This window comes from Mesocricetus auratus, unplaced genomic scaffold (genome assembly GCF_017639785.1).
Source record: "Mesocricetus auratus isolate SY011 unplaced genomic scaffold, BCM_Maur_2.0 Super-Scaffold_100009, whole genome shotgun sequence".
NCBI classification, from domain to species: Eukaryota; Metazoa; Chordata; class Mammalia; order Rodentia; family Cricetidae; genus Mesocricetus; species Mesocricetus auratus.
Genome location: NW_024429193.1, coordinates 75,946,785 through 75,972,501, shown reverse-complemented (window position 1 = coordinate 75,972,501; position 25,717 = coordinate 75,946,785). Strand labels below are relative to the sequence as shown.

Here is a 25,717-nt window from a genome sequence, read left to right as displayed (position 1 = left end):
CTCCTCTTTGTTTTGTCCTATCCTGACTTGTTTTTATTTTATTTTATATTATTGTTATTCCTTGGATGCCTGTTTTTGTTTTCTAATGAGAGACAGGAAGGGTGTGGTTCCTGATGGGAGAGGAGGTAGGAGGAACTAGGAGAAGTTGGAGGAGTGGAAACCATAATAGGAATACATAGTATTAAAAAATCTATTTCATGAAAGAAAAATAAAATGCACAAAGACTTGAGCTTGATTCCCAGAATTCACATACAAAGGTTAGGCTTCTAGGTGGCACATGCTTACAACCCCTGTGCTTGTGCTGGAAAGGGGAAGGCAGACGAATTCCTGGGACTTTCTGCCTAGCAAACCTAGTCTACTTGGCAAGCACCAGACCCATGAAAGCTCAGCACCCCCTCAGGAATGGTGGGTGGACGGATGGAGATGGTCTGAAGAGTGGCAACCATAGTTATCTTGACTTCTACACATACACACAGCTGCAAGCATCCACAAGCACACTCACACAAAGGAGAGAGAACTTTCATCAAGTTTTTTTTTTTAACTTCTCTAATACAGTGTTGGTGCCTACATTTTAAGATATGACAGTTTGCCAGGCGGTGGTGGCGCACGCCTTTAATCCCAGCACTCAGGAGGCAGAGGCAGGTGGATCTCTGTAAGTTCGAGGCCAGGCTGGAACGACAGCCTCCAAAACAATACAGAGAAACCCTGTCTCGTAAAACCAAAAAAAAAAAAAAAAAAAAAAAAAAAAGATATGACAGTGTAAGTCAACTCTTTGCTTATAAAGTGGTACTACTTACTAGTAAGAGCTCATTCCTGTGTTGGAATGAATTAGAAAGGCTAAAGGTGAGGGGAGAGAGTATTTTATGGATGGTCCTAAGAGGGGAAAAATTTTGGAACAAAAAACAGAGAGTGTGCCAAAGCCTATCATTGCACAAAAAAATAACTGTTTCTGCAGGTTGGACAATTGAATGATGGAGTCTATTTCTTTGAAATAGTAAGTATCTAAACTCGTTGAATTGATATTTATCTCAAATCAAATCCTAAGTTTAAGTGGTATTAAGAAACTGTGGCTGTAAAATTCATTTTTTTTAATTAATCATCTCATGGTCTGGGAAAGGGAAAGAGTCATGTCTGACTCTATGACTAAACGTTTTACTACATGCAAGAAACCATGGACAAGGGACAAGTCACTTCATCTCACTGCCCGCTGTGAGCTTATCTCCCGGAGAGGACAGTTTTGCCAGATGGGCTGAACTGAGGGCTTAACTGACAAACATCTAGCAGATCTGTACATCATAAACACTCAGGAGGGTTATTTTATTCCTCCTGAAATGATTCTAAATGTCTCATACACTGAGGGTCTGGCCAATTCAGCAAGTACCATCACATAGACGTCTGGAAACAGTATCTTCATGCTGATATCCTCAGGAAGACCAATACTACCACTCCTAGAAGTATTGATAAGTATCAGTTCTACAAGTCTGGTCCAGCGGCATCCACACAGAACCCAGGAGACCTCATATTCTATTTTTAAAAAGGCATAAACTATGGGATATAAGATACCATTCTCAAAGGATCTACTGACTTAAAATTTTTATTTCTTTTCATATTACTAGTCAAACTCAAAGACTCCATGAATACTAGCGAACAATCTAACTCTGAGTTACCCCCTCCAGCCTGGAAACTGACTACTAACAAACAATTCTTTTTATTCCTAAACAACTTAATATTTATAAATAAGAATCCAAGTACTTTTCAAAATGGTTCAGTGGCTTTCGTTCTAAAAGCCGATGATCATAATTTTAAACAGAAGTATTCATCAATGGACTTCACTACCAGGAACAGAGCTATTCTGACCCTTCTGTCTTAATGCTTAAAAGAATGAAAAATAATTTAAAACACACAGCATCTCTTAAGTGAAAAAATCTTTTATATGCTATAGAATTTTGAAATGCTTTTTTGAAAAGGGACCGCATGTTTAAGACAACATTCAATCTTACCTCACATAAACGAGTCAACAAAGCCCAGATCACGCACCTAGTCTCTCCCTCTCAAACATTCAAACGTCCCCTCTAAGTATGCATACACAGTCAGCTACACTCTGAAATGACTACACAGTCAGCTATCCTCCACTATATAGAATGTGGCTATCTAAAAACGACGGATGGTATTAGAATACTTAATTCTGTGGATCAGTCAGCTACAATTAAGAGTTACTAACAAGTAAGTGCGCATGTGAATCGGACCCAAGAGAGACATAATACCGTAACCTCTCCCATGGAGCATTACACAAAATAACACATGACATAAACCTGTGATCATGCACTGGGAAGAATGTCACGCTCGTGTACTGAGTCCACAACTGACCTCCAAACTGTAATGTGCACAGGGTTAGAAACGAGAGGCCACAGTGGACTTCAGAAGTTATCTTGGCATTTCAGCAATTCCCTTGATATTACGCTAAGTCTGTTCCCCATAGAAGAGGCTTATTGACGAGCTACTTTAGAGGAATCATAACCAATCCTACTTTCTTGTCAGGTTGTGTTTACTAGGAAATTAATGGTTCCTTCTAGGACATAAAGCAAAAGAAAAACACCACTGGATCAAATTTAAATATTTGCCCATCAATCCAGTGGTAATGATAAAAACAAAGCCAAGTACTGACAAGATAGCAGTACTATGATCAAACTCCTAGAAAAATGTATTGTTTACAAAGAAGCCAATGGAAGAACACAGAGCTAAAGTAGGAATTTTTCCAAATGGCAAAGCATGCATGAACCCTCTCTAGAGGCATCCTTTCACACAGAAAGACCCCAGCTCCTGGGAGAGGCATAGAGAGCGCCTCCAGCCCCTTCCAAGAGTGCTCTGTCCTCTCAGGATTTATTTTGCTTTCAAAGCTAATTCTGAATCAGTGTGGACTGCATGGCACAGCACAAGCAGTTAGACACACTTTGTGATGACAAAGGAAATCAGTCACCATGTCTTAGCTCAGGCGGGACAAGAGGGAGAAAAAGACTTGACAGCGGCATCTTCGTGCAAAGGATCAAGAGGGGCCCATGACGAAAGGATGATGACATGTTCAAAAGAAAGGGCCAGAAAGACTGAAAAAGATGTCACTTAACATCACATTTCTGGGTTGGTTTACTTATCCTTTATTTATTATTTACTCAAATCTAAACACTCTGCAATAAACTATATTATCCTGAACTGTTCAAGAATGTTCTTTATACTATTTATAGTCATGGGTGGTGTATGGAAGAAGGGGTTAAACTAGTTTCACTCTGCTGACACAGAAGGCTAAAACCTCATGGGTTTTGTTCATTTGTTTTTCGAGGCGGGGTCTTGCTATGGAGCCCTTGCTGGCTTGGAACTCACTCTGTGGACTAGGCTGTCCTCACGCTCACAGCACTCCCTTACCACAGCCTCCCGGTACTAGGATTACAGTAGCAAACAACCACACCAGGTGGCAAACCCAGCTTAAGAGTTTATTCAACAGATACCACACAGGTAGTAATCATCACCATAACGGACTGCTTGAGTCTAGGGCTTTTCAGGGAGAAGGAAAGTTGAAAAATAAGATTCCTAAAGGGAAACGGCTCTAAATAAGAAATGCCAAGTAAGGTAATTACAATGCATATGTAATAACTACAGAAAGACTTTCTGTAACAAATAAAACTAATGTATGTAAAACATTGTTCTAGGGCTGGAGAGATGGCTCAATGGTTAAGAGCACTGGCTGTTCTTCCAGAGGTCCTGAGTTCAATTCCCAGCAACCACACAGTGGCTCACAACCATCTATAATGAGACCTGGTGCCCTCTTCTGGTCTGTAGCCATGCATGCAGGCGGAACACTGTATACATAATAAATAAATAAACAAAGCTTTAAAAAAAAAGAGCTCCTACTCCCACATTTTGAAGACCAGGGCTTTCTTAAAAAACAAAAACAAAAAACATTGGGGAGGAAAGGGTTTGAGACTTCAGCCATTATTCAAGAAAATACCTTATAGATATGCCCTCAGGCCAATCTGATGAAAGCAATTTGTCAACTGAGGTTCAATCTTCTTAGGTGACTCTGGTTTGTGTCAAGTTTTGGCAAAAGCTAACCAGAATGAACACATTAGTCAACATTAAAGCAAGTAAAATTTTAATCCATTCATATTTAGCTCTGGATCGTCTTGTTTCTGCCTCCTACACTGTATAAGGAAATTAAGGAGAAAAAAAAAGGAAATAAGGGGCAGGGGAGGGGGGTAGTCATTCAAAACCAAACAGGAAGGGCCCACAGAGCAGGCTCCAAGAACAGTGGGGTACAATGTATCCAGACAAGTGCATGGCTAAGCCCAGCCTGGTACAATGTATCCACACAGGTGCATGGCTAAGACCAGCAGGGTACAATGTATCCACACAGGTGCATGGCTAAGACCAGCCGGGTACAATGTATCCAGACAGGTGCATGGCTAAGAACAGCCTGGTACAATGTATCCACACAGGTGCATGGCTAAGACCAGCCGGGTACAATGTATCCACACAGGTGCCTGGCTAAGACCAGCCGGGTACAATGTATCCACACAGGTGCATGGCTAAGACCAGCCGGATACAATGTATCCACACAGGTGCATGGCTAAGACCAGCCGGATACAATGTATCCATACAGGTGCATGGCTAAGACCAGCCAGGTACAATGTATCCAGACAGGTGCATGGCTAAGACCAGCCGGATACAATGTATCCACACAGGTGCATGGCTAAGACCAGCCAGGTACAATGTATCCACACAGGTGCATGGCTAAGACCAGCAGGGTACAATGTATCCAGACAGGTGCCTGGCTAAGACCAGCCAGGTACAATGTATCCACACAGGTGCATGGCTAAGACCAGCCGGATACAATGTATCCACACAGGTGCATGGCTAAGACCAGCCAGGTACAATGTATCCACACAGGTGCATGGCTAAGACCAGCCAGGTACAATGTATCCAGACAGGTGCATGGCTGGACTACGCTGAGTCATGCTCCAATGGGTGCAGATTTGGGACTGGCCAGCCTCCACAGAAGCATCCATCAGTTTTTCTCTTTAAATTTTAGATTTGTTTCATGAATGTGCCGCATGCAAGCTTGGGGCCACAGCAGTCAGAAGAGGGCATCTGATGCCCTGGAACTGGAGTTGTGGATAGCTGTGAACTGTCACTTCAGTGCTGGGAATTGAACCTGTATCCTCTGCAAGAACAAGTATTTCACCCTCTGGGTCATCTTTCCAGTCCATGAGTCAATTTCTTTAAGTCAACCAGATGTCCCCCTTTCTTTCCTTTTCCTCTTCTCCCCACCTCTCTCTGATTTCTTCTTCTAGAGAACCTAAGTTCGCTATGCAAATAAAAAGGAAGAAACCAATGAGCAAAAGTCCTAAGAGAGTGGTTCTCAAAGATGCCCAAGAGAACCTCGCAGTGCTCCACAGAGTGTGAGGTGAGAGCATACTCACCACAACTCACTTATCTCTTGCCTCTTTTATTACGCTGATATTGAAGCTGGAGGGTGAAAGCAAACTGAGGAAGGTAGCGGCATCTCCAAAGACCATCAGTACTGTCCTATGGTCACTGTTCTGTTGTCATCCACATTCACAGGAAAAACCAAAAAGAACAAAAACTAGACTGTACAATATGCTCTGATAAAGCAGTAACAGTCACTGTCTTTTCCTTCTGTAAGAAACAAGGGGAAGCACCCATATAGGACTTCTGTCTCACTCAAAGGTGTCATGGTTCAGTTGTCTCAAGGTGTAAACAGGCACATTTATTTGAGTTCTGAGTGGTGCATAACCCCTGTTTTAACAGAATTCATTTTTATTTAAACAAAGCAAATAATGAAAACACTAAGCTACTTATACTTAGGCATCTGGGAGACCTTCCTTTTCTTGGTTTTTGTTTGTTCTGGTTGGTTTTGTAGGGAGGGTTAATGGTTTGTTTTGGAGGGAAATAAAGCTTGAAACAACCAGAGCCTCATTCATGTTAACCACATATCACCACTGATCTTTGTGGGGGAATGAAGCATCACTGGGGTCTATGCCTAAGAGTGGCATAGCTGGATCTTGGGGTAGACTGATTCCCACCTTCTTGTGGAACTCCTACACTGATTTCCATAGAGGCTCTTTGCATGTCCACCAGCAAAGGATGAAGTGTTCCCGTTAACCTTGCCAGCATGATCTGTTGCTTGTTTTAGAGATCGCGGCCATTCTGACAGGTGTAATATGAAATTTCAAGTTAGTTTAGATTTGCATGTCCATGATGGCTAAGGATGGTAAATATATCTTTGTTTCTCATCCATTTAAATTACTTTTGAGAACTCTGTTTAGATCTGTTCCCATCTTTTAGTTGGACTGTTTTCTTGATATCTAGTTTTTTTTAATTCTTTATATATTTTGGATATTGGTCATCTATCAGATGTGTAACTGATAAAATATTTTCCCACTCTGTAGTCTGCCATTTTGTCTGAATGATGGTGTCCTTTGCCTTACAGAAGCTTCTCAGTTTTATGAAATTAGATTTACTAATGATTGATCTTACTGCTTGTGCTATTGTGCTTTGTGCTTTTCCAGTGCCAATGAGTTCGAGGCTATATCTACTTTCTCTTTTATTAGGTTCAGTGTATCTGGTTTTATACTGAGGTCTTTGCTCCATTTAGAGTTGAGTTCTGTGCAAGGTGGTGAGTATGGATTTATTTGGATTTAGATTATTCTATATGCAGCTAATTCAGTTTAACCAGCACTTGTTTAAGATGCTGTCCTGTTTCCAGTGAGTGTTTCTGGCTTCTTTACCAAAAATTAGGTGTTCATGGATGTGTGGATTTATGTCTGGATCTTCAATTCAACTGATAGAAACATTTCAGTGTTGTGTGCCAATACCACACTGTTTTTATTACTATGGCTCTGTAATACAACTTGATATCTGGGATAGTGATGTCTCCCACAGCTCATTTATTATTCAGGATTGTTTTAGCTATCCTGGGTTTTTTTTGTTTTTCCACAAGAAAGCTGTCCTTTATTATCTGTGAGGAACTATGCTGGGATTTTGATGGGGATTGCATTGAGTCTGTAGATTGCTTATGGTAAGATGGCCATTTTTACTATGTTGACCCTACCTATCCAAGACCATGGGAGATTTTTCCATTTTCTGGTTATCTTCTTTAATTTCTTTCTTTAAAGACTCAAAGTTCTTGTTATACAGGTCTTTCACCTGTTTGGTTAGAGTTATCCCAAGATATTTTATATTGAAAGGTGTTGTTTCCCTGATTATTTTTCAATCCATTTGTTGTTTGTATACAGGAAAGGCTGCTGATTTGTCTGTGTTAATTTTGTATCAAGCTTCTTTGCTGAAAATGTTTATCAGCTGTAGGAGTTCCCCAGTGGGATATTCTCTCTCTCTCTCTCTCTCTCTCTCTCTCTCTCTCTCTCTCTCTCTCTCTCTCTCTCTCTCACACACACACACACACACACACACACACAAATTATTATCATCTGAAAATAAAGTTTGAAGTCCTCCTGTCTAATTTGTATCCCCATGATCTCCTTCAGCTGTCTTATTACTCTAGCTAAGACTTCAAGGACTACATTGAATAGATATGGAGGGGAATGGACACCCTCGTCTTGTTCATGATTTCAGTGGAAAGGTTTTGAATTTCTCTCCATTTAAGTTAGTATCGACTATGACTTGCTGTAAACTGCCTTTATTATGTTGAGGTAGGTCCCTTATATCCCTAATCTTTGCACGACTGTTATCATGAAGGGGTATTAGATTCCATCAAAGGCCTTTCCTATATCTAATGAAATAATCATGGGGTTCTTATCTTTCAATTTGTTTCTATAATGGATAACATTAGTTTATGGATGTTGAACCATCTCTGCATCTCTGGAATGAAGCCTCTACTTGATCGTGGATGATCTTTTTGGTGTGTTCTTAGATATCGTTTGTAAGTATTTTATCAAATATTTTTACGTCTATGTTCATAGGGGAAATGCATCCGTAGTCTTCTTTGCTGGATCTTTATGTGATTTTGGTATTAGGGTAACTGTGATCTCATAAAACTGATTGGGAAATATTCCTTCTGTTTCTGTTTTGTGGAATAATTTGAGGAGTATTGGCATTAACTCTTCTTGGAAAGTCCAGTAAAGTTCTGAACTAAAATCATCTGGCCTTGGGCTTTTTGCTTTAGTTGGAAGATATTTAATAGCTGCTTCTATTTCACTAAGGTTATACGTCTGTTTAAATTGCTTATCTGATCTTGATTTAACTTTTGTAAGTGGTAGGCTTTGAGAAAATAATCCACTCATTTTAGATTTTCCAAATTGATAGAGTACAGGTATTTAAAGTATATCCATCCTTATGATTCTCTGGGTTTCCTCTGAGTCTATTATGTCCCACTTTTCGTTTTTAGTTTTGTTAATCTGGATATTCTCTCAGTATCTTTTATTTAATTTGGATAAGAGTTTGTCAATCTATTTTTTTATAGAATGCTTTGGTTTTTTGTTCTTTGTTTCTATTTTATTGACTTCTGCGCCAATTTTGATTATTTCTTGCTGTCTACTCCTTTTAGATACGATTTCTTCTTTTTGTTCTAGAGCTTTCAGGTGTGCTATTAAGTTACTAGTATAAGATCTCTATTATTTTATGCAGGCATTTGCCTTTTAGAACTGTCTTCATTGTATTCCATGAATTCGGATATGTTGTATACTCATTTTAATTCAATTCTAGGAAGTCTTGAATTTCTTTATTTATCTTGACCTATATTTCATTAAGCAGTGAGCTCTTCATGTTCCATGTTTGTGTAAGCATAATGTTGTTTCTATTGTTATGGTATCCAGGCTTAATCCCAGGATGCAAGGTATTTCAATTTTCTTATATCTGGTAAGACTTGCTTTGTTTCTGAGTCTGTGGCCAATTTTGGAGAAAATTCCATGAACTGGTAAGAAGGTATATTCTTGTATGTTTGGGTGAAATGTTCTATAAATAACATGTTAGTTCAAGCAGTCCTCTGTTGCAGTCTTTGTCTGAATGACCCACTACCAGTTTGTGAGCGTCAATATGCGACTTTAGTTATAGTAGTGTTTCTTTGATGAACTTGGGTGCACTTCTGTAAGAACTGCAATGTTTTCATAGTGGATTTTTCCCTTTGGTGAGTAGTGTCCTTCCAAACATAATCTGATTAGTTTTGGTTTGAAGTCTATTTTGTCAGATATTAAAATGGTCACACCAGCTTGCTTCTCAAATTCATTTCCTTGGAATGTCTTTCCATCCTTTTATTCTGGGGTGATATCTATCCTTGATGCTAAGGTGTGCTGCTTCAGCAGAAAGATGGGTCCTATTTCCACATATCCATTCTGTTAGTCTGTCTTCTTTCATTGGAGAATTGAGACCAATGATGTTGAGATATACCACTGAGCAATGTTTGCTGACTCCTGTTATTCTACTGTTGCGGGGTATGTATGTGTGTGTAGGGAGGGGGTGCATTTCCCCTCTTTTTATTTGCTGGTCTGGGATTTTTCTTTGGTTTTATCATGGACTGTCGTACTTTATCTACATTGATTGAAAGTTTTGCTGGGTACAGAAGTCTGGGCTGGCACCTGTGTTCCCTTAGATTCTGGAGAAAATCTGTCCAGCCCCTTCAGCATTTAGAGTGTCCATTGAGAAGTCAGATAGGTTGGTCTTCATATGTTACTTGGTCTTTTCTCCTTGGAACTTTTACTATTCTTTCTTTGTTATGTGCATCTAGTGTTTTGATTATTATGTAGCAAGGGGATTTTCTTTCCTGGTCCAGTCTATTTGGTGTTCTATATGCTCCTTATACCTTCATAGCACCTCCTTCTTTAGGTTAGGGAAATTTTTTCCAATTTTGTTGAAAACTTTTGTGCCTTTGATCTGGGTTTCTTCTCCTTCCTCTATTCCTATTATTCTTTTGTTTGGTCTTTGCAAATATCTCAGATTGCCTGGATGCTTGTGCTAAGATTTTTTACTTTAGATTTAACACCCAATGTATCCATTTCTTCCATCATGTCTCCAATGTCTCTCTTCCATCTCTTGTATTCTGTTTGTGAGGCTTGCCTCTGAGGTTCCTGGTTAAGTTCCTAAATTTTCATTTTCAAACTTCCCTTCCTTTGGGTTTTCTTTGTTGATTCTATTTCCAATATTCAGGTTTTGAATTTTTTTGTTCATTACTTTTCATTGTTTGTGTTTTCATAGATTTCTTTAAGGCACTTATTCATTTCCTCTTTAAGGGCCTCTATCATATTTATAAAGGCTATTTTAAGATCTTCATGAAGCTTAGTTGGAATACTCAGGCCTGCTATAGTGGGGTTGCTAGACTCTAGTATAGACATATTATCCTGGCTGTTACTGATTGTGGTTTATGCTGGCATCTAGATTGTAATTCTAGTTGCTGACATTTGGTTTTGTCTTTGTTGGGTAGGTGTTTTGTTCCTCTCCCCCCTCCTTCCCTCCCTCCCTCCCTCCCTGTCTCTCCCTCCCTCCCTCCCTGTCTGTCTGTCTGTCTCTCTCTCTCTCTCTCTCTCTCTCTCTCTCTCTCTCTCTCTCTCTCTCTCTCTCTCTCTCTCTCTCTCTTTCTGAGATGGGATTTCTCAGTATAGCCCTGGATCTTGCTCTGTAGACCACACTGGTCTCGAACTCAAGAGATCCGAGTGCCTCTGCCTCCTAGGCACTAGGATTTAAGGAATATGCCGCCACTGCTGGGCTTTTTTAAATTCCCTTGTTTTAAATTTCCAATGAGGTGGATGACGACATGGAGAGCCAGTTGCTATCAAAAGCTCCTTGGAGGCCCTAGTAAGACTTAAGGCATAAGAGTCTGAAATGAAACAGTTTACGAAGGACTACAGCCAGACAACAACCAGCCCCTTGACCCCTTAAACAGCCCGCACTTCTCAGCAGCTGCTGGTCTCTGTGCTGGAGCGTGCTGGACTCAGAAGAACCCTGTGACTGACAATCTGCTGAGAGGTTAGCTGCTCTTCTGGTCTAATCAAAGGGGGTGCATGCTAAGTGTCAGGTCAAATGTCACTGCAGAAGAAAAACAAACTGAAGCTGCCAAGTGCTCCTCACTTAGTAAAGTCAACCACAAGAACGGAAGGTCAGGGCTACTCTGCCCATCCCACTCAGCTGGAGACTTATTTATTCATAAAATAACACATGGGGGGGGATCACTCTTTCTCTGAAACCTTCCCTGGGTAGTCCCATAGTGCTGATAAGCTTTTTTAAAAGTTTGGCTTCAAACTTCTTACAGAACGTACAAATATGCTAGTAATTAATGGAAAGGAAACGCTACACTTTGAGGTTTAACTCTATTTCTTCGATACTCAGATACCTTCTAGATGGTTCCAAGACGACTTGTTTTCCCCTGCCGCCCTCAGACGCTTTCTTGTACACTATCCGACCTTCAGCATCTGCACTCCTCCTCCTCTTCTTATCTAAATCCCCAAGTCCTGTCTCAAGGCCGCTTGGTCTCTGCTTCCAGTCTAGGCCACGTCACACCCACACACCACCTGTCTTCCACCTGAGCCCACCGTCCACACAAGGCGCTCTAACAGCTACCCCGCTAAGTCTACAATAATTACCCCCACCGTCCACACAAGGCGCTCTAACAGCTACCCCGCTAAGTCTACAATAATTACCCCCCCAGGCCCCTGGTTTTCAGTCTATGTGAAATGTAATGATGAGAAAACATAGCAAAGAAATGGATAAGTTCAAATCAATTCAAAATCCAGTGCAGACGTACTTTACATTACCGAGATGTCTGTTTAAAAGCCATTAGGATGGCAAATGTGATGTTACATGCTGCTTATCTTAACCAAGAAAAACCACTGAAAAAGACTTCAAAACAGACAACTGTATTATGTAAAACATGCCTCCATAAAGTTACTATTAAAAATAATGTATCAGGGGCTGGCTCCTAATCAGTTAAAAACACATAACTGAGAGACACTAAATCATTCAAGAGTAAGGGGGAAATTTTATATACACAGAGATACATATTCATATATACATACTCAATACATTGGTATGCAGCTCAATGTTTTAAAATCATAGTTATATAAATAAACTACTTCATTTCACAAATGTCTTTAAAACCTAGCATGTACACATTCCATTAGATGCTAGTATGTCACTCGGAGGGTAACAGTATCATCTGGCTATCGCTATTGTTTTAACACTGGATTCCAAACGCAGAACATTTCTAATTACTCGCTATTATATACACTGAAAACAGACTATTTGCAACTGATAGCCATTATAACAAGACCAATTGAGCACTGGCAGAAGATAGCAAGGTTGGTATTCCCACAGAGGAGAATTCTCAAATCAGAAACAGGGCGGGGTGGAGGGGCACATGATGAAAATCGAAGCTGGCAGAGATGAAAGGAATTTCTGCTATTGCAATACAGGGCGGAATTTTAGCCAACTATATTTAAAACACATACGGGCAGAGAGCGTGAGCTGCCTGTGGTCCCCAGTAAGAGGCAAGACAAAGTGGCCCTGATCTCTTTTGACAAACAAATTGCCTGAAATATTGCATGACTTGCTACACAACACTGTTATTACTTTCAACTGAAAGATAGGTCCAATTATGACATCAATACAAGCTCTCTTTCAGAATGGAATGAAAGAACAGTAAATCCCAGTGGACACCGGAGTTCTCTGGCAGAGATGATGTAATATACAAAAATAGAAATCCTCCAGCAGAAGCTGAAACTTGGGTAAACAGCACACTACATGCTATTCTCAACTGCCTTGATGAATTTGCAATGCATGCTGTTAATAGCGTGAGAAATCATTTTATGCTTTAAATTATTTTGTGATTCACATTGCAATGTCTACCTATGCTCTATAGTTTAATTTCTTAGTCCATACTAATGAAATCAACATGAATACCTGATTATAGCTGCAAAAAAAGGTCCCTCCCTAAAGCAAGGAGGGGACAACAACCCAGCAGCTCTAACAGGCTGCAGTTTGCTAGAAATTGCAGCACAGGGTTCAGGACAGCTTCCTCCACCTATTGTTTGGGGACCTTTCTATCTGGACCTTTCTGAAGGATTTAAAACGAAACAAGACCTGAGTGAAGAGGGGCCAGTTAACCTGCTGAGCAGGAGCATGCAAAGGGTACGCTTTATATCCTCAAAACACACTGGTGAAATCCAAAGCATCCACATGCATAAAAGTCACAGAGTCTAGCAAACTACAGGGTGGGGCTGGACCTTCAACATCAACTCGATTTCATATTTTTATTGAGCTTCCCTGGACTAAAGAGTAACATGCTTTGGACTGGGGTGTGGTCAGCTGGTAGAGTGCTTGCCTAGCATGAATGAAGCCCCAGGTGTAAGCCCAGTACAACAGAAACTGGGCATGGTGACACATTCCAGAGATCCTAGGACATGGGAAGTGAGGGCAGGAGGATCAGAAGTTGAAGATCATCCACACTGGCAGTTACAGACCAAACTGGGAGAGAAAACGCTTGACTCAAAGCCACATGGGCACGGGCAAACGCACGCGCGCGCACGCGCACACACACACACACACACACACACACACACACACACACACAAACACACACAGCCATGTTTCAAACAAATCTACTGCAAATTAAGACTCAAGTGTTTGTACTTATACACGAGGAAACCATTAAACATTACTGTGCTTTCCTGCAGGAAAGCACTATGAGTAAGCTAACTAAAATGAATGAACTAGAGCAGTGGTTCTCAACCTTCCTAATGCTGTGACCCTTTAATGCAGTTCCTCATGTTGTGGTGATGCCACCCATCATAAAAGTATTGTGTTGCTACCTCATAACTGTCACTTTATTGCTGTTGTGAATTGGAATGTAAACACCTGATATGCAGGTTGAAAATGCTGAGCCAGAGATACTTTAAAGTTGTATTTTTGTCACATATACCTATTTTCTGTTTTCAAGATTTATGTATGTGTATGATTGTTTTGCTTGTGTGTGTGTGTGTGTGTGTGTGTGTGTGTGTGTCTATGGACCACACGTGTGCCTGGTGCCTACAGAGGACAAAAGAGGGGATGTTAGACAGTTGTGAGCTGTCATGTGGGAGATGAAACAGGGACTTTGCTCTCACTGAGATCTCTCCTGCTGTGGGATATTTGTACACTGTGGAAGATGCATTGCTGTGATTGGTGTACTAAACAGCTGAACGGCCAACAGCTGGACAGGAGGTAAAGCAGGATTTCCAGGAACAGAAAGTAAGAGGAGAAGGATCTAGGTACACAGGAGAAGCCAGGAGACATGGAGACATGGAGACATGGAAGGAGCTACAAGACGGAAGAGAGGTAACACCACGTGATAAAACGTAGATTACTATACATGAGTTAGTTTAAGTTACAAGAGAGAGCTAGGGACAAGCCCAAGCTAAAGGCCAAGCTTTCATAATGAACACTAAGTCTCGATGTTGTTATTTGCGGGCTGTGGCAGTCCGATGAGAAACTACTACTACCCTCTCCAGCCCCTATTTCTACTTTCTCCAGCTTGAATCCTCACCCCTAGCTCTTATCTCAGTTGTCAAGTTCACACACTATTTCCACTTCCACCACGCAAGCAGGTCTTTAGGGTCATCCCTATTTGAGCTTGGAGCAGGTAAGTTTATCAAGAAGCAAACCTCTGAGCAGGATAGCACACCTTTAGTCCCAGCACTTACAAGACGGAGGCAGGCAGATCTCTGTGAGTTAGAGGCCAGCCTGGTCTATAGAGCAAGTTTCTCAGACAGCCAGTGCTACATAGAGAAACCCTGTCTCAAAACCAAAGAGTGAGTGAGTGAGTGAGTGAGTGAGTGAGTGAGTGACCGAACAAATAAATACACAGATGGATGGGTGGGTGGGTGGGTGGGTGGATGGGTGGGTGGGTGGGTGGGTGGGTGAATGGATGGATGGATGGATGGATGGATGGATGGATGGATGGATGGATAGGTGGGTGGATGGATAGGTGGATGGATGGATGGATGGGATGGATGGATGGATAACCTCAGTGTGTCACAACCTCTTCTATGGCCACTCTTGTGTTCATTTTTCAACATGGCTTCCCCAAAGTGGGTCTCCCCATGGCCTTTAGTCTTTAAGCAAATGAAATTCTATACTTGAACTATTTCCTTTGGTCATGGCATTACATTATGGCTAATAAGAAAGCCATTCCTGATTCTTCAAAGTGCCCAGTGCATGTTCCTCAATATTATATTTTCTTATGTTTTTATTATCCATATTCCCTGTGAAATTGCAAGGTCAAGGGGACAAATCACTTGAATCTGACACAGATCTGAAAACTGGGCATCCAACAAATGTTTGTCAGATGAACAAGTCTACTTGTTCTACAGAATAAAATACTGACTTCTTCCTATATGACAAAGGAAATAAAAAATTTCAGTTTTCTGAAACCCTATCCTACTGTAATTCAAGAAAGACAATGAAAACACCAGTGCTAACAAATGCTTTTGCTTCACTCAAGCAAATAAATGCTGGATGGGTAAATAAGGGATAAATGTTTAAGCAATAGTTATAACACTGACCCCACACTTACAATGTAATTTTATGTGTGTTAAAACATTTTAAATATATAAATGAATTATAGTCAGGAAAGACGTGAGCTAAGATAAACTCTGAAGATCTTAATATTCCAGGAAACTTACTAAATATGAAGTCACTGACATCTAACTCAAAGTGTATTTTCTTAAGCTAAACAGGAGGCACTACGTCAAACTAAGGAAGCATCTAAAAGCTAGGAAGTGAGAAAGCAAAGCCATGAAATGGGTGAAAATACTTAGGTTTCTATTTAATAGCTCAATCAAAAAAATGTGTCAAGTAAAACAAATGTGCATAAACTTTTTATTTCAACAAGTAATAACTTTTAAAACCGAACCTACCAAGAAATCTTTAACTGGAAACACCAACTTAAGTTTGTTCTTTAAAAAAATATCATAAAATGATAATGTATGCTTGAAAATACTGTCATATTTCTCCTATTTAAACATCACACAATGAATTATAAAGTATTCACAAACATGTTTAATTGTCAGGTTTTATGTGTGAACTAAAAATAAGTTTAACTTTAAAACATGGAAAATATTTTTTTAATCTCACTTAGAAACGTGTAAGATATGCTGGAAAAAAAAAACCCAGTGATATCTTATATGGCCATGAAAAAAAGTAGGATTTATCAGACATAGACACACAGACACAGACAAACAGACACAGACAGACAGACAGACAGACAGACAGACAGACAGACAGACACACACACACACACACACACACACACACACACACACACACACAGGGAAGAAAACAATCAAACAAATAGAAAACCCTTATAGCCAGTCCATATAGCCAGCCATAGTACCATATACCTTTAATCTCAGTATTCAAAAGACAAAGGCATCTGGGTCTCTGTGAGGCAAAGCCAGCCTGATCTATAATGTTGAGTTCCAGGCTAGCCAGTGAGATCCCATCTCTAAATAAATAAACAAGACTGACTGACTGATCTTATTTTTAAAAAACAAAGGGGAGGGATCTTCCAAAGCCTCCCACATGTATCACCTTATATTGATGTCACATTTTACAGATGCTGGCAATAGAAAGTATTAAGATCACATTGTAGTCAACACACTGGTACAATGCATACCCACAACCAAGAACTTAAACCTGTACTACTGAAAAGCTCCACTCCTATAATTCTTGTAGAAAACAAAAGCCGCCAGAATGCATGTGAACATATCTTTTTCCATGACTAACAGGTTTTCATGATCTCAACTTATCTTCACTGAGAATATGAAAGCTTTATCTTGTACTATCTTCACATTTATAGGAAGCAGAAGTATACTTTACACAGCAAGCAGTAGTGGAGCAGTGTGTCTATGAGAACTTCAAGAGTAGAGAACATTTTCATTTTCTAACAGCCTTGGAAGCTAGAAACCCTTCAGTCTTCAGTGGGAATACATAACATCCACACATGAAATGTTTTCTTTAGTCTACAGTCCAACTTCTTTCTGCACCGGTTTGGCTATTTCCAACTTGGAAGGAATAAAGAGCCCCCCCCCCATTAAGATAGGAGAATAAAAGACACCAAAAGAAGTGTGTGTCAACTTCCAATAGGTGAGTTAACCATCCTTCCTGACTTCCGATCCAACACCTGGTCCTCTCCAACCTCACCATGGGCCTGGGGTGTCCCTGCCATACAAATTCCAGAAACAGCCCAAAGTAATCAATGGAAGGGTAAAACAGACTAAGTCCTCTTTCCTACCGCACTCTTAAAGGTAAACCAGTGCTGGTTTATGTCCCAAGAAGGTCTTTTTGGAAGCAACACCAAATTTACCAGGCTCTGCCAAGCAGCGTTACTCGCTTCCATAACCTACTCACCCACCACGAGGCTGAATCGGTCACCTTAACACGAGTGTCAAGTTCCACTCATCAAAACCTTAGAAAACACTGAGAGTTCTCTTCTCACTGCGTATTAAAGCACTCTCGCTCTCCAACCTCACACGCTTGACTTGCAAAATGTTCTGAAAACGCCCTACACGGATTTAACCTTCATAATTCTGAAGAAAACCACCATATCCTGTTTTAAACTATTACAACACATTTAATTTTAAAAGAGTACATAAAGGATACATCACTGTGTGTGTGTTTGAAATTCAAGTTTTAAAGCAAAATTAGGTCCTAATGTTTCATTCCAAAAAAAGGGATAAACTACATGTGGATTAAAAGGGAAAAATTACATTGTGGACTATTTTTTAGCTATTAAATTAGGTATTCTTAAAGTACTGTCTTTCCAGGTAAAAACTGAAAACACTAACTTTTTTAAATGTTATGTGATTTAGAAATTACACACCCATCAGGCTTAGAAGTTGGATAAAAAAATTTTAGATTTATCACATAATTCAAACATTAGGGATATCGGGGCTAGAGAAATGGCTTAGAGGTTAATATTGCAAACATGAGCACCAGAGTTCAAAGCACCAGCACCCAAAGAAACAGGAGGGTGTGTGTGTGTGTGTGTGTGTGTGTGTGTGTGTGTGTGTGTGTGTGCGTGCGTGCGTGCGTGCGTGCGTGTGTGCTGGAGTTAGATAGATGGCTCAACAGTTAATAAGAACATTTTCTGTTCTCGTAGAGAACCCATGCTTGGTTCCTAATGTCTGATATCCCAATACCCATGTAGTGTCTCAAAACTGTCTGTAACTCCAATTATAGGGCATCCGACACCCTTTTCTGAACTCTTCAGACACCTGGCAAGCAGGTGGTACACATACATACATGCAGGCAAAACACTCATACACATAAAATAATCAAAAAAGCAAGCTCTGTCTCTGTGCACACCTAAAGCGCTAGCACTATTGAGGGCAGAGACAAGAGGACTGCTGGGGCTTGCTGGCTGCCAGCCCAGCTGGTAAAAGCAGGCTCCGGGTTTAGCAAGAAACCCTACCTCAAAGAACACAGCAGGGAGTCATAAAGAATATCCGATTTGAGTCCATACACTGGCACACACCCATGTACACGTGTGTGCAAACATCACACCACCGCCGACCCACACACAAACCAACAGTGTGCCTAAGCAACTCTAAACCAACCATGCCACCTCTGAAATACAAACATGCATCCTCTTGTGCAGCATATAAAGGCGCTGTCTCATTTAATTTGAAAATTTATATATTCTGTAATTTGAAGCAAGACTGCAGCAATACCCCAAAATATTAATGACAAATTTCCTCAATATAAATGTAATTTATTACTCATGACCTTTCTCCTGATACAGTAAGATAGCCATAAATGTTACTGTTACTCAACCATCTTCCATAGTCATCAATTTTTCTTCCATAATTATAAACTTACTAAGCCAAACATGACCCACACCAACAAAAGACCAATTCTGAAAATAACAGATTAGTTATTGCAGGCATTAAGAAACAAAACAGGGTATTCTAGACCTCTTAATTAAAATGTAGCCAAAACAACACATGAAATCTGGTTAAAATTAAGGTGCAAATAAGAAAACACAATAAGATATTTGAAGCTCCAATTACTTTTTTTTTTTACTAAGCCTGTTTCTGTTTCTTAATGTAACTGAAATTTCCCCAGTACATTCCCCAAATGCTCTCACACTGGGATTTCTAAACTTGCTCTTTCATCTCTAGAACAATTAAAATATAAGTTTCTAAGGAATTTCCCATGAGCTTTCCCACAAAAAAGCAAGGCAATTCCAGTGTCTTTTTCTTATTTACAAAACAAGTTAACAAGAACCAGTGCTCCATTATTTTTAAAAATAATTAAATTGCACTTGTATTCTCCAGGTAAGGACCAGCTCATCTGTAGACGAAGGAAGCCTCCTGCGCTACCTCCTCCTAAACCAACACTTCCACGGCGTGCACAAGTTTCCCTCCAACGGGGTAAAACACAGCAGGACAAGACTAAGTAAATGACATCAGCACTACAATTCATTAGTAACATTGCAAACCCATCATGCACAAAAACTCAGATTAGTGGTAAGAAACCGCACGGATTACAATACCTGGGATTTAGTGCATTCCTTTGAGCCAGAATGAAATGAGTGCCATAAAGGAGGAAAGGAAAAGAGGAACATTGTCAGACATGCTACACATTGCATCTGCCAAAATGAAGATCATGTTTACATCAGTGTAGAACGACAGTGTAGGCTGGGCTGTGTGTACTGTGCTGCGCTCTTTAGCCATGCACTGGAGAGTTACTGTGACTCATCCCGAGTACACTCATGCGACCCAACTACCTGAGGCCAGCTTTCCAGCCTAGGCCACTATACTAGTCAAGTTCTTTCCAAGAGAGAGATTTTGTTATGAACAATGTAACTCACAGCAAATGAAGAATGACAGTTTCCATTTAAATCTTTTTTTACTGTGACTATCAAATATATGAAACAAATTTTGTTTTCCTTGTTAAAACCTGTTTAGGTCAAATAAGTACATACATATAAGCATGTGTGTGTGTGTGTGTGTGTGTGTTTAAAATACAATTTACACTTCAAAAAAGACCCAGTATTTTGAATTATAACCATAATATTGCCAATCTTAGTTCATTTAGTAAAATTAATGCCAACTGGTCACATATTAGTAAATAAATTATTGATAAAATTTTACTTTAATGTTGAATTATTTCTAAAAGTATCTGTTGACCAGATAATATACCTTGTAAAGAAAATACTTTTAAAAACTCTCACACACACACACACATTTTAAAAAACAGACCAAGAAAGGGAAATGATGTATGGAAGGGTAATGAAATATTCCTTAAAAGACTAGACAGGGCAGGAAAGAGAAACGGCTATGATATGAACCTCTAACCTGAGTGCCCCACACATGCCCATCCGGTTAATCCAATCAGTGTTAACACTGAGCTAGGAAGTCCACGCTCGCCTGACTCTCTTAGGGTGGAAACCAGTTTGAGCAAACAATGTGTGACTACCCCCACCCCTCCCTCAGCCTTCCTTTTTATTTTTTGACTCAAGGTCTTGGTGTGAAGCCCGGGCTGGCCTGGAATTTTCTATGTAGAACAGGTGGGCCTCCAGCCTGCAGCAATTCTCCTGCCTCTGGCTGCTCCTCAGTGCGAAAAAACAGGCAGGCACCACCATGCCCAGCTTCTTTCAAGCTCTTCTCTTCTTCCTGATACCCAAGTCTCTCCAGCAGACAGCAAACAAAAAACTCAAGCAAATGATTCCCCATGATGTGCTGAAGTAGCGCGTGGAATAGGCAGACTACATGTGTTCAAATTCCTGTTAAACTGAAATACAATGAGCTCTCTAAGAAAGAAGCGTGTAAACCAGGCAACCTAACGTTATGAAACCCTGAGCAAATGGTCTGGTCTATACACATTTTCACTTGTACTTACCCACAGAAAGAAAAACTGAGATGTGTTAAATAGTCACCAAGCTACAGGCTAATTTCATATAATGTTCACATTCTGGATCACACGCACCGTTAAGCCACTTTCTCTGTTAGCATAAAGAACACAGGGTCCTCCCCGTTTTGAAAAAGAAAAATGAGGCTCTAAACTGGACTGCAGGAGTTTATACAAGGCACCCACTATCCATGTCTTGGTTTCTTCAAATGTGAAAGAGAATTTACTTATCAAATGTCTATGAAATAAGTGACAATCAATGGGTCCCAGCATTTAAGAGGATCTTTAAACGTGGTTAGCAGAAGTACTGCAGAACATCTTCTCACTGAGACTTTTTAAAGACATTTCAAGTGATTCTCATCTCAGTTTTCTGTGAGGACACAGCCTCACAACAGAGTAAAACCCACACATATCTACTTTTTAAACAAAAGCAGATATGATAGCAATCATGAGAGGGGTGCTTGCAGGAAACTAACTTCTTGAATTAAGGGAAGAAAACTTACAAAATACCAATTCAAATGTTCCATGTTTATCTCAGATAATAGTTTAAGAAATAAAAGAGCAAACAGTGTCTCTTCTTGTTTCAATACTTTCTGAAATCTATTTAGATGAGTTGATGTATGCTTCCACTCAAGAGAAAAAAAAAACAAAAAACAAAAAAACGAGAAGAGCAGATGGAGCTCTCTGAGTTCTGGGCAAGCCTGGTCTACACAAAGTGAATTCCAGGCCAGCCAGGGCTACATACGGACACCAGTTTCAAAATAAATGAATAAGTAAATACTGCAGAAGCAACCAATTTGAACATTTGCATCATCTTTTTACCCCTACCACAAACAAAATTATGATACGCAACAGTTCTTTGCAACTTACCGTATGGTAGCCTCTAGGTAAAGGGGGCTTGCCCACATGGTATGAGTCCACTGTGTCAATAATCGTTTGTCTTTCGCCTTTCTGGTTGATTTTTCTAAATCTTCTTCGAGACTGTCTGTGGGAGGCTTGGCGCTGGAAATATTCTTCATTTTCATCCATATAGTCCACCTGAAATAAAACCCCAGAGATATTTCATTTCTCCAATCAGGACATTTGGACATTAATACTAAATGCAAAAATAAACTTACAAACAGTCTGCATTCATTCATTTGGCAGGTATCTCTTGACAAACTTGAAGTGAATCTGCACCTCTCTGAGGCTAACTGGGTTTCTTCTGTGGAGAGGTATTCTCAGTCCCACTTGGGACAGTCCGGGTTACTCTTAAATTCCCTGACATTTCGGGGGAAGACGCTTCAGTAGGCTTTGTGCTGACTTATGAGTCAAAGAGGTCATGGGATATGTTGCCACACTTCATGGCTGCCGCTACTGCTTGTCATAACGTGTCTCTCTCACTCACACACACACACACACACACACACACACACACACACTTGAGAAAATCTGTAAAAATGCCCTGTAATCCTGGGTTATGCAGCCAACAGTGCTAGCAGAACTGCTCTAGGAAATCAGGTTCCTCTTCCGGCTTTACAAGCACAGCTTCGACTTTTTTGCTCATTGAGTACTGCTTTTAAAAAAAATTCTCCTTTTAAACATTTTTTTAAAAATTCTAGTGAATACACTAATGGAGAACAAGTGAAGTCAGTTTATTCCTCAACTATGTTCTCCAGGACCGCTCTCATGCAGAGGCATATTCAGACTCCACTCACGGGAGCAAATGCAATAGGTTCCTCTATTATCTTCAAAGTACGAAACTCCAAGAACGTCAAAAAAGCAAAGTTCTGTAAAATCCAAAAACAACATATGCAAGGCAAAACATCCCAATTTAAAATGTTGGAAAGCTTTACACTTTTCATAATTCTAAATTTTTACCACTACCGTCCTATTTTCTCACTTTGTAAGATCTGACCCCAACTTTTTACTAAGTCTAGAAAGGAAGTTCTTAGTGCTGACAAAATTCCTCTCTAACATCATGGGGAAAATCCAGTCTCTTAAAAAAAAAAAAAAAAGACCTAGAACTGCCCTCAAATATTTAATCAAATGTGATCAAGAAAGTTCCACCCCATGTGTTTTTTGTTGTTGTTGGGTTTTTTGTTTGTTTGTTTGTTTGAAGACAGGATTTCTCTATATTGTTTTGGAGGCTGTCCTGGAACTCGCTCTGTAGACCAGGCTAGCTTCGAACTCACAGAGATCTGCCTGCCTCTGCCTCCCGAGTGCTGGGATTAAAGGCGTGTGCCACTAACGCCCGGCCCACCCCATGTGTTTTACAAGCTGGGTACCTTACCTGACACAGACACAGACACAGACACAGACACGCACGCACGCACGCACGCACGCACGCACGCACGCACGCACGCACGCACGCACGCACGCACACACACACACACACACACACACACACACACCCGTCTTTGCTTTTGTTACTTTTCAGGAGTGCCTACCTAATATCCTCTCCTAAAAATCATTTTTTATACAATAAGGAAGAAAACCACAGATGGTTTTTCTTTAACGTTTTACTGAAAATAATGGTGTTACTAAAATCATTTTTAACATTCCATCCAATGCCTTATCTTAATGTGTCTTAAATCCCACTACTGAGAGAATAGGGTGTCAGGGGCTTTACATCCACATGGTGTTCTCTAATTTTCTTCCAACTAAAGGAACTCCAGGACTGCCTTGTGTTAGCTGTTCCTTGGATACACATCAATGGAATTCACTTAAAGGAACTTGTTCAATGCAATGGCCACTCAGAGCTAAACTTCTACGGTCCCAGGGTCCCCCAAATTCCAGCTAAAAGGCATAGCCCTGACTGAATTACAAAGCTCAAACACCAAACACTGTCTCTGGTCAATTTCCTATCTTCCACTTCTGAGGTTTGTAAATAATTACAATTATAAAGCTCAAACCCGTAATTATTAATCAGATCTGTTATAAAAATACAACACTTTATGACGAATAGGTAGTTTCTGAAAGTGCTTGTATTTGATATAAAAAAAATACTTCAGGAAAATAAAAGGTTCTGGAAGAGATATTCTTACCACAATCATTTCAGAAGGCTCTAATACAATGCATTCGCAGCCACGCCTAAAGCTTCCTGCAGAACGCTTGCCAAAACTAGAAAGGGGTAAAAAAAACAACAGACTCAGGGACCAAGAAACATGAATTTCTTAGAAATCCAAGCTAACCCCCAACTATAGAAATAATTAATAACAAAAACTACGCATTAAAGATGCCTTTAGTCGTTATTTTACAAAGAAAAACTACAAAACAATTTAAGTTCCTAAATTTCAATCATGTTTTCTGGAAATCTGTTTTCAAGTTAATCAATTAAGTAAAGAAGAACTGATATAACCATGTTTTGCGGTGGACTGTTAAAACATCATTCTTAATGAGGTGAAGTTGTGGAACATCTCAATACAGACAGAAATGGCCTAGCTGTGAACTACAAAAATGTTCATGAGTATATGTTACAATCGATCCCCTTTTCTAAGATAATATGCTAGGACTCAATATTACTTTTACATGGGACTGTGTTCACTTTCTAATTTTGCTGGTCGATTTATTCTAAAGGTTTTGTGAATAAGGTGCCAGCACAGGATTGCTCTTCCATGAGTACAAAGCGTGTGCACAATCGTGTGCAAGAACCATCTCCCCAAAAGCTCTACCCTGGGGATGGGAGCAGCCCCCCTCCCCATCCCAGTGGACTCCCCTCTAACACCAAAGAAGACTGCTTTTTGCTCTGTTTTTCTGACAGTGTCTTTACAAACTAGAACTCTGGTGTGCCAATGTGATTCGGACCTGCCTTCTCCAACCATGAACTGCCTGTCTCCACCTACTCACTACTCCAAAGACTGTCCTTTCCCTCTAAAAGCAATTCCTTAAAGCTTCAATGTAGATTGAATATACAGTTCGCCACGTTGTATGCATGTGTTTTACTAATCTATTTAGTTTGCTCAGTACACACAGTAACTATGAAAACAACAAAACAAACACACATGCAGGCTTCACTACAAGCTACACACATATGTATGCCTTTACCTGTCCGTCCTCCTGTTACCCGAGGCCCCCTCCCTATCCCCTCTGATCTGCGTCCTCCTGTTCCCCTTCCACTTTCTTGTGTTCTGTGTTTTTAATATAGAGTCTACATCTGAGGGCAAATATGTGATACTCGTCTGAGACTGGTTTATGTCATCTAACATAATAATCTCCAGTTCGCCAACTTTTGTGCAAACAATAAATATCTGTTCTCCTTTATGACACAAGGAAAGTCCACAATGCACACTCCACAACATCTTTTAAAGGGGGGAAAAACTTCCCAATAACTAATTTTAATTGAATGTCCCCACCCCCACCCCTGGGTTAATTAGCATTCTGAGCTATTTCTATGGAAATCCTTGTTCCTTTTATAGGGCCCTTATACCATGACACACAATGTTTCATATACTAGGAGCCCAGCTATGAAAATGAAGAAGAAAACAGGAAAGCCTTATATGTGCTAAGCAGTCACTCTGGCCACGTCTGTTAATCTTACTCATTCACATGAGATTAGCAGTCAGAGCAGGGTCATGTTCTTCTGGGCTTAAAACTTTGTTTCATGGAAGATCAAAACCAGAATCATGGCTGACACCACTGAAACATACTTTTAAAAACCCTTGAACACACATTTGGACATACACAGATCAGAGTGCCTTATATAGCAGAAAAACCCTGCCAACGAGCTGGAGAGGCGGCCCAGGGTTAAAGCACTTGTCGTGCAAGCAAGAGGCCTGGAGTTAAGTCCCAGGACCCACTGCAAACGTGCATGGGTGTACTGGTGAAAGCCGTG

At 40.2% G+C, this 25,717-nt stretch overlaps 1 protein-coding gene across 6 annotated transcripts in view; it reads right to left on the bottom strand.

Moving 5' to 3' along the window:
- Positions 1-25,717, bottom strand: part of Rapgef2 (Rap guanine nucleotide exchange factor 2) — a 214,656-nt gene that overhangs the window by 94,518 nt on the left and 94,421 nt on the right. For 5 of the 6 annotated variants that reach the window (XM_013117786.3, XM_013117784.3, XM_040752625.1 and 2 more), the window contains 3 exons: positions 23,931-24,006; positions 21,775-21,942; positions 19,547-19,564 (listed from right to left, as the gene is read on the bottom strand). In XM_013117786.3, coding sequence (XP_012973240.1) covers positions 19,547-19,564; positions 21,775-21,942; positions 23,931-24,006 — 262 coding nt within the window. The remainder of the gene's footprint in view (positions 1-19,546; positions 19,565-21,774; positions 21,943-23,930; positions 24,007-25,717) is intronic. The other variant, XM_013117785.3, reaches the window with a different exon arrangement.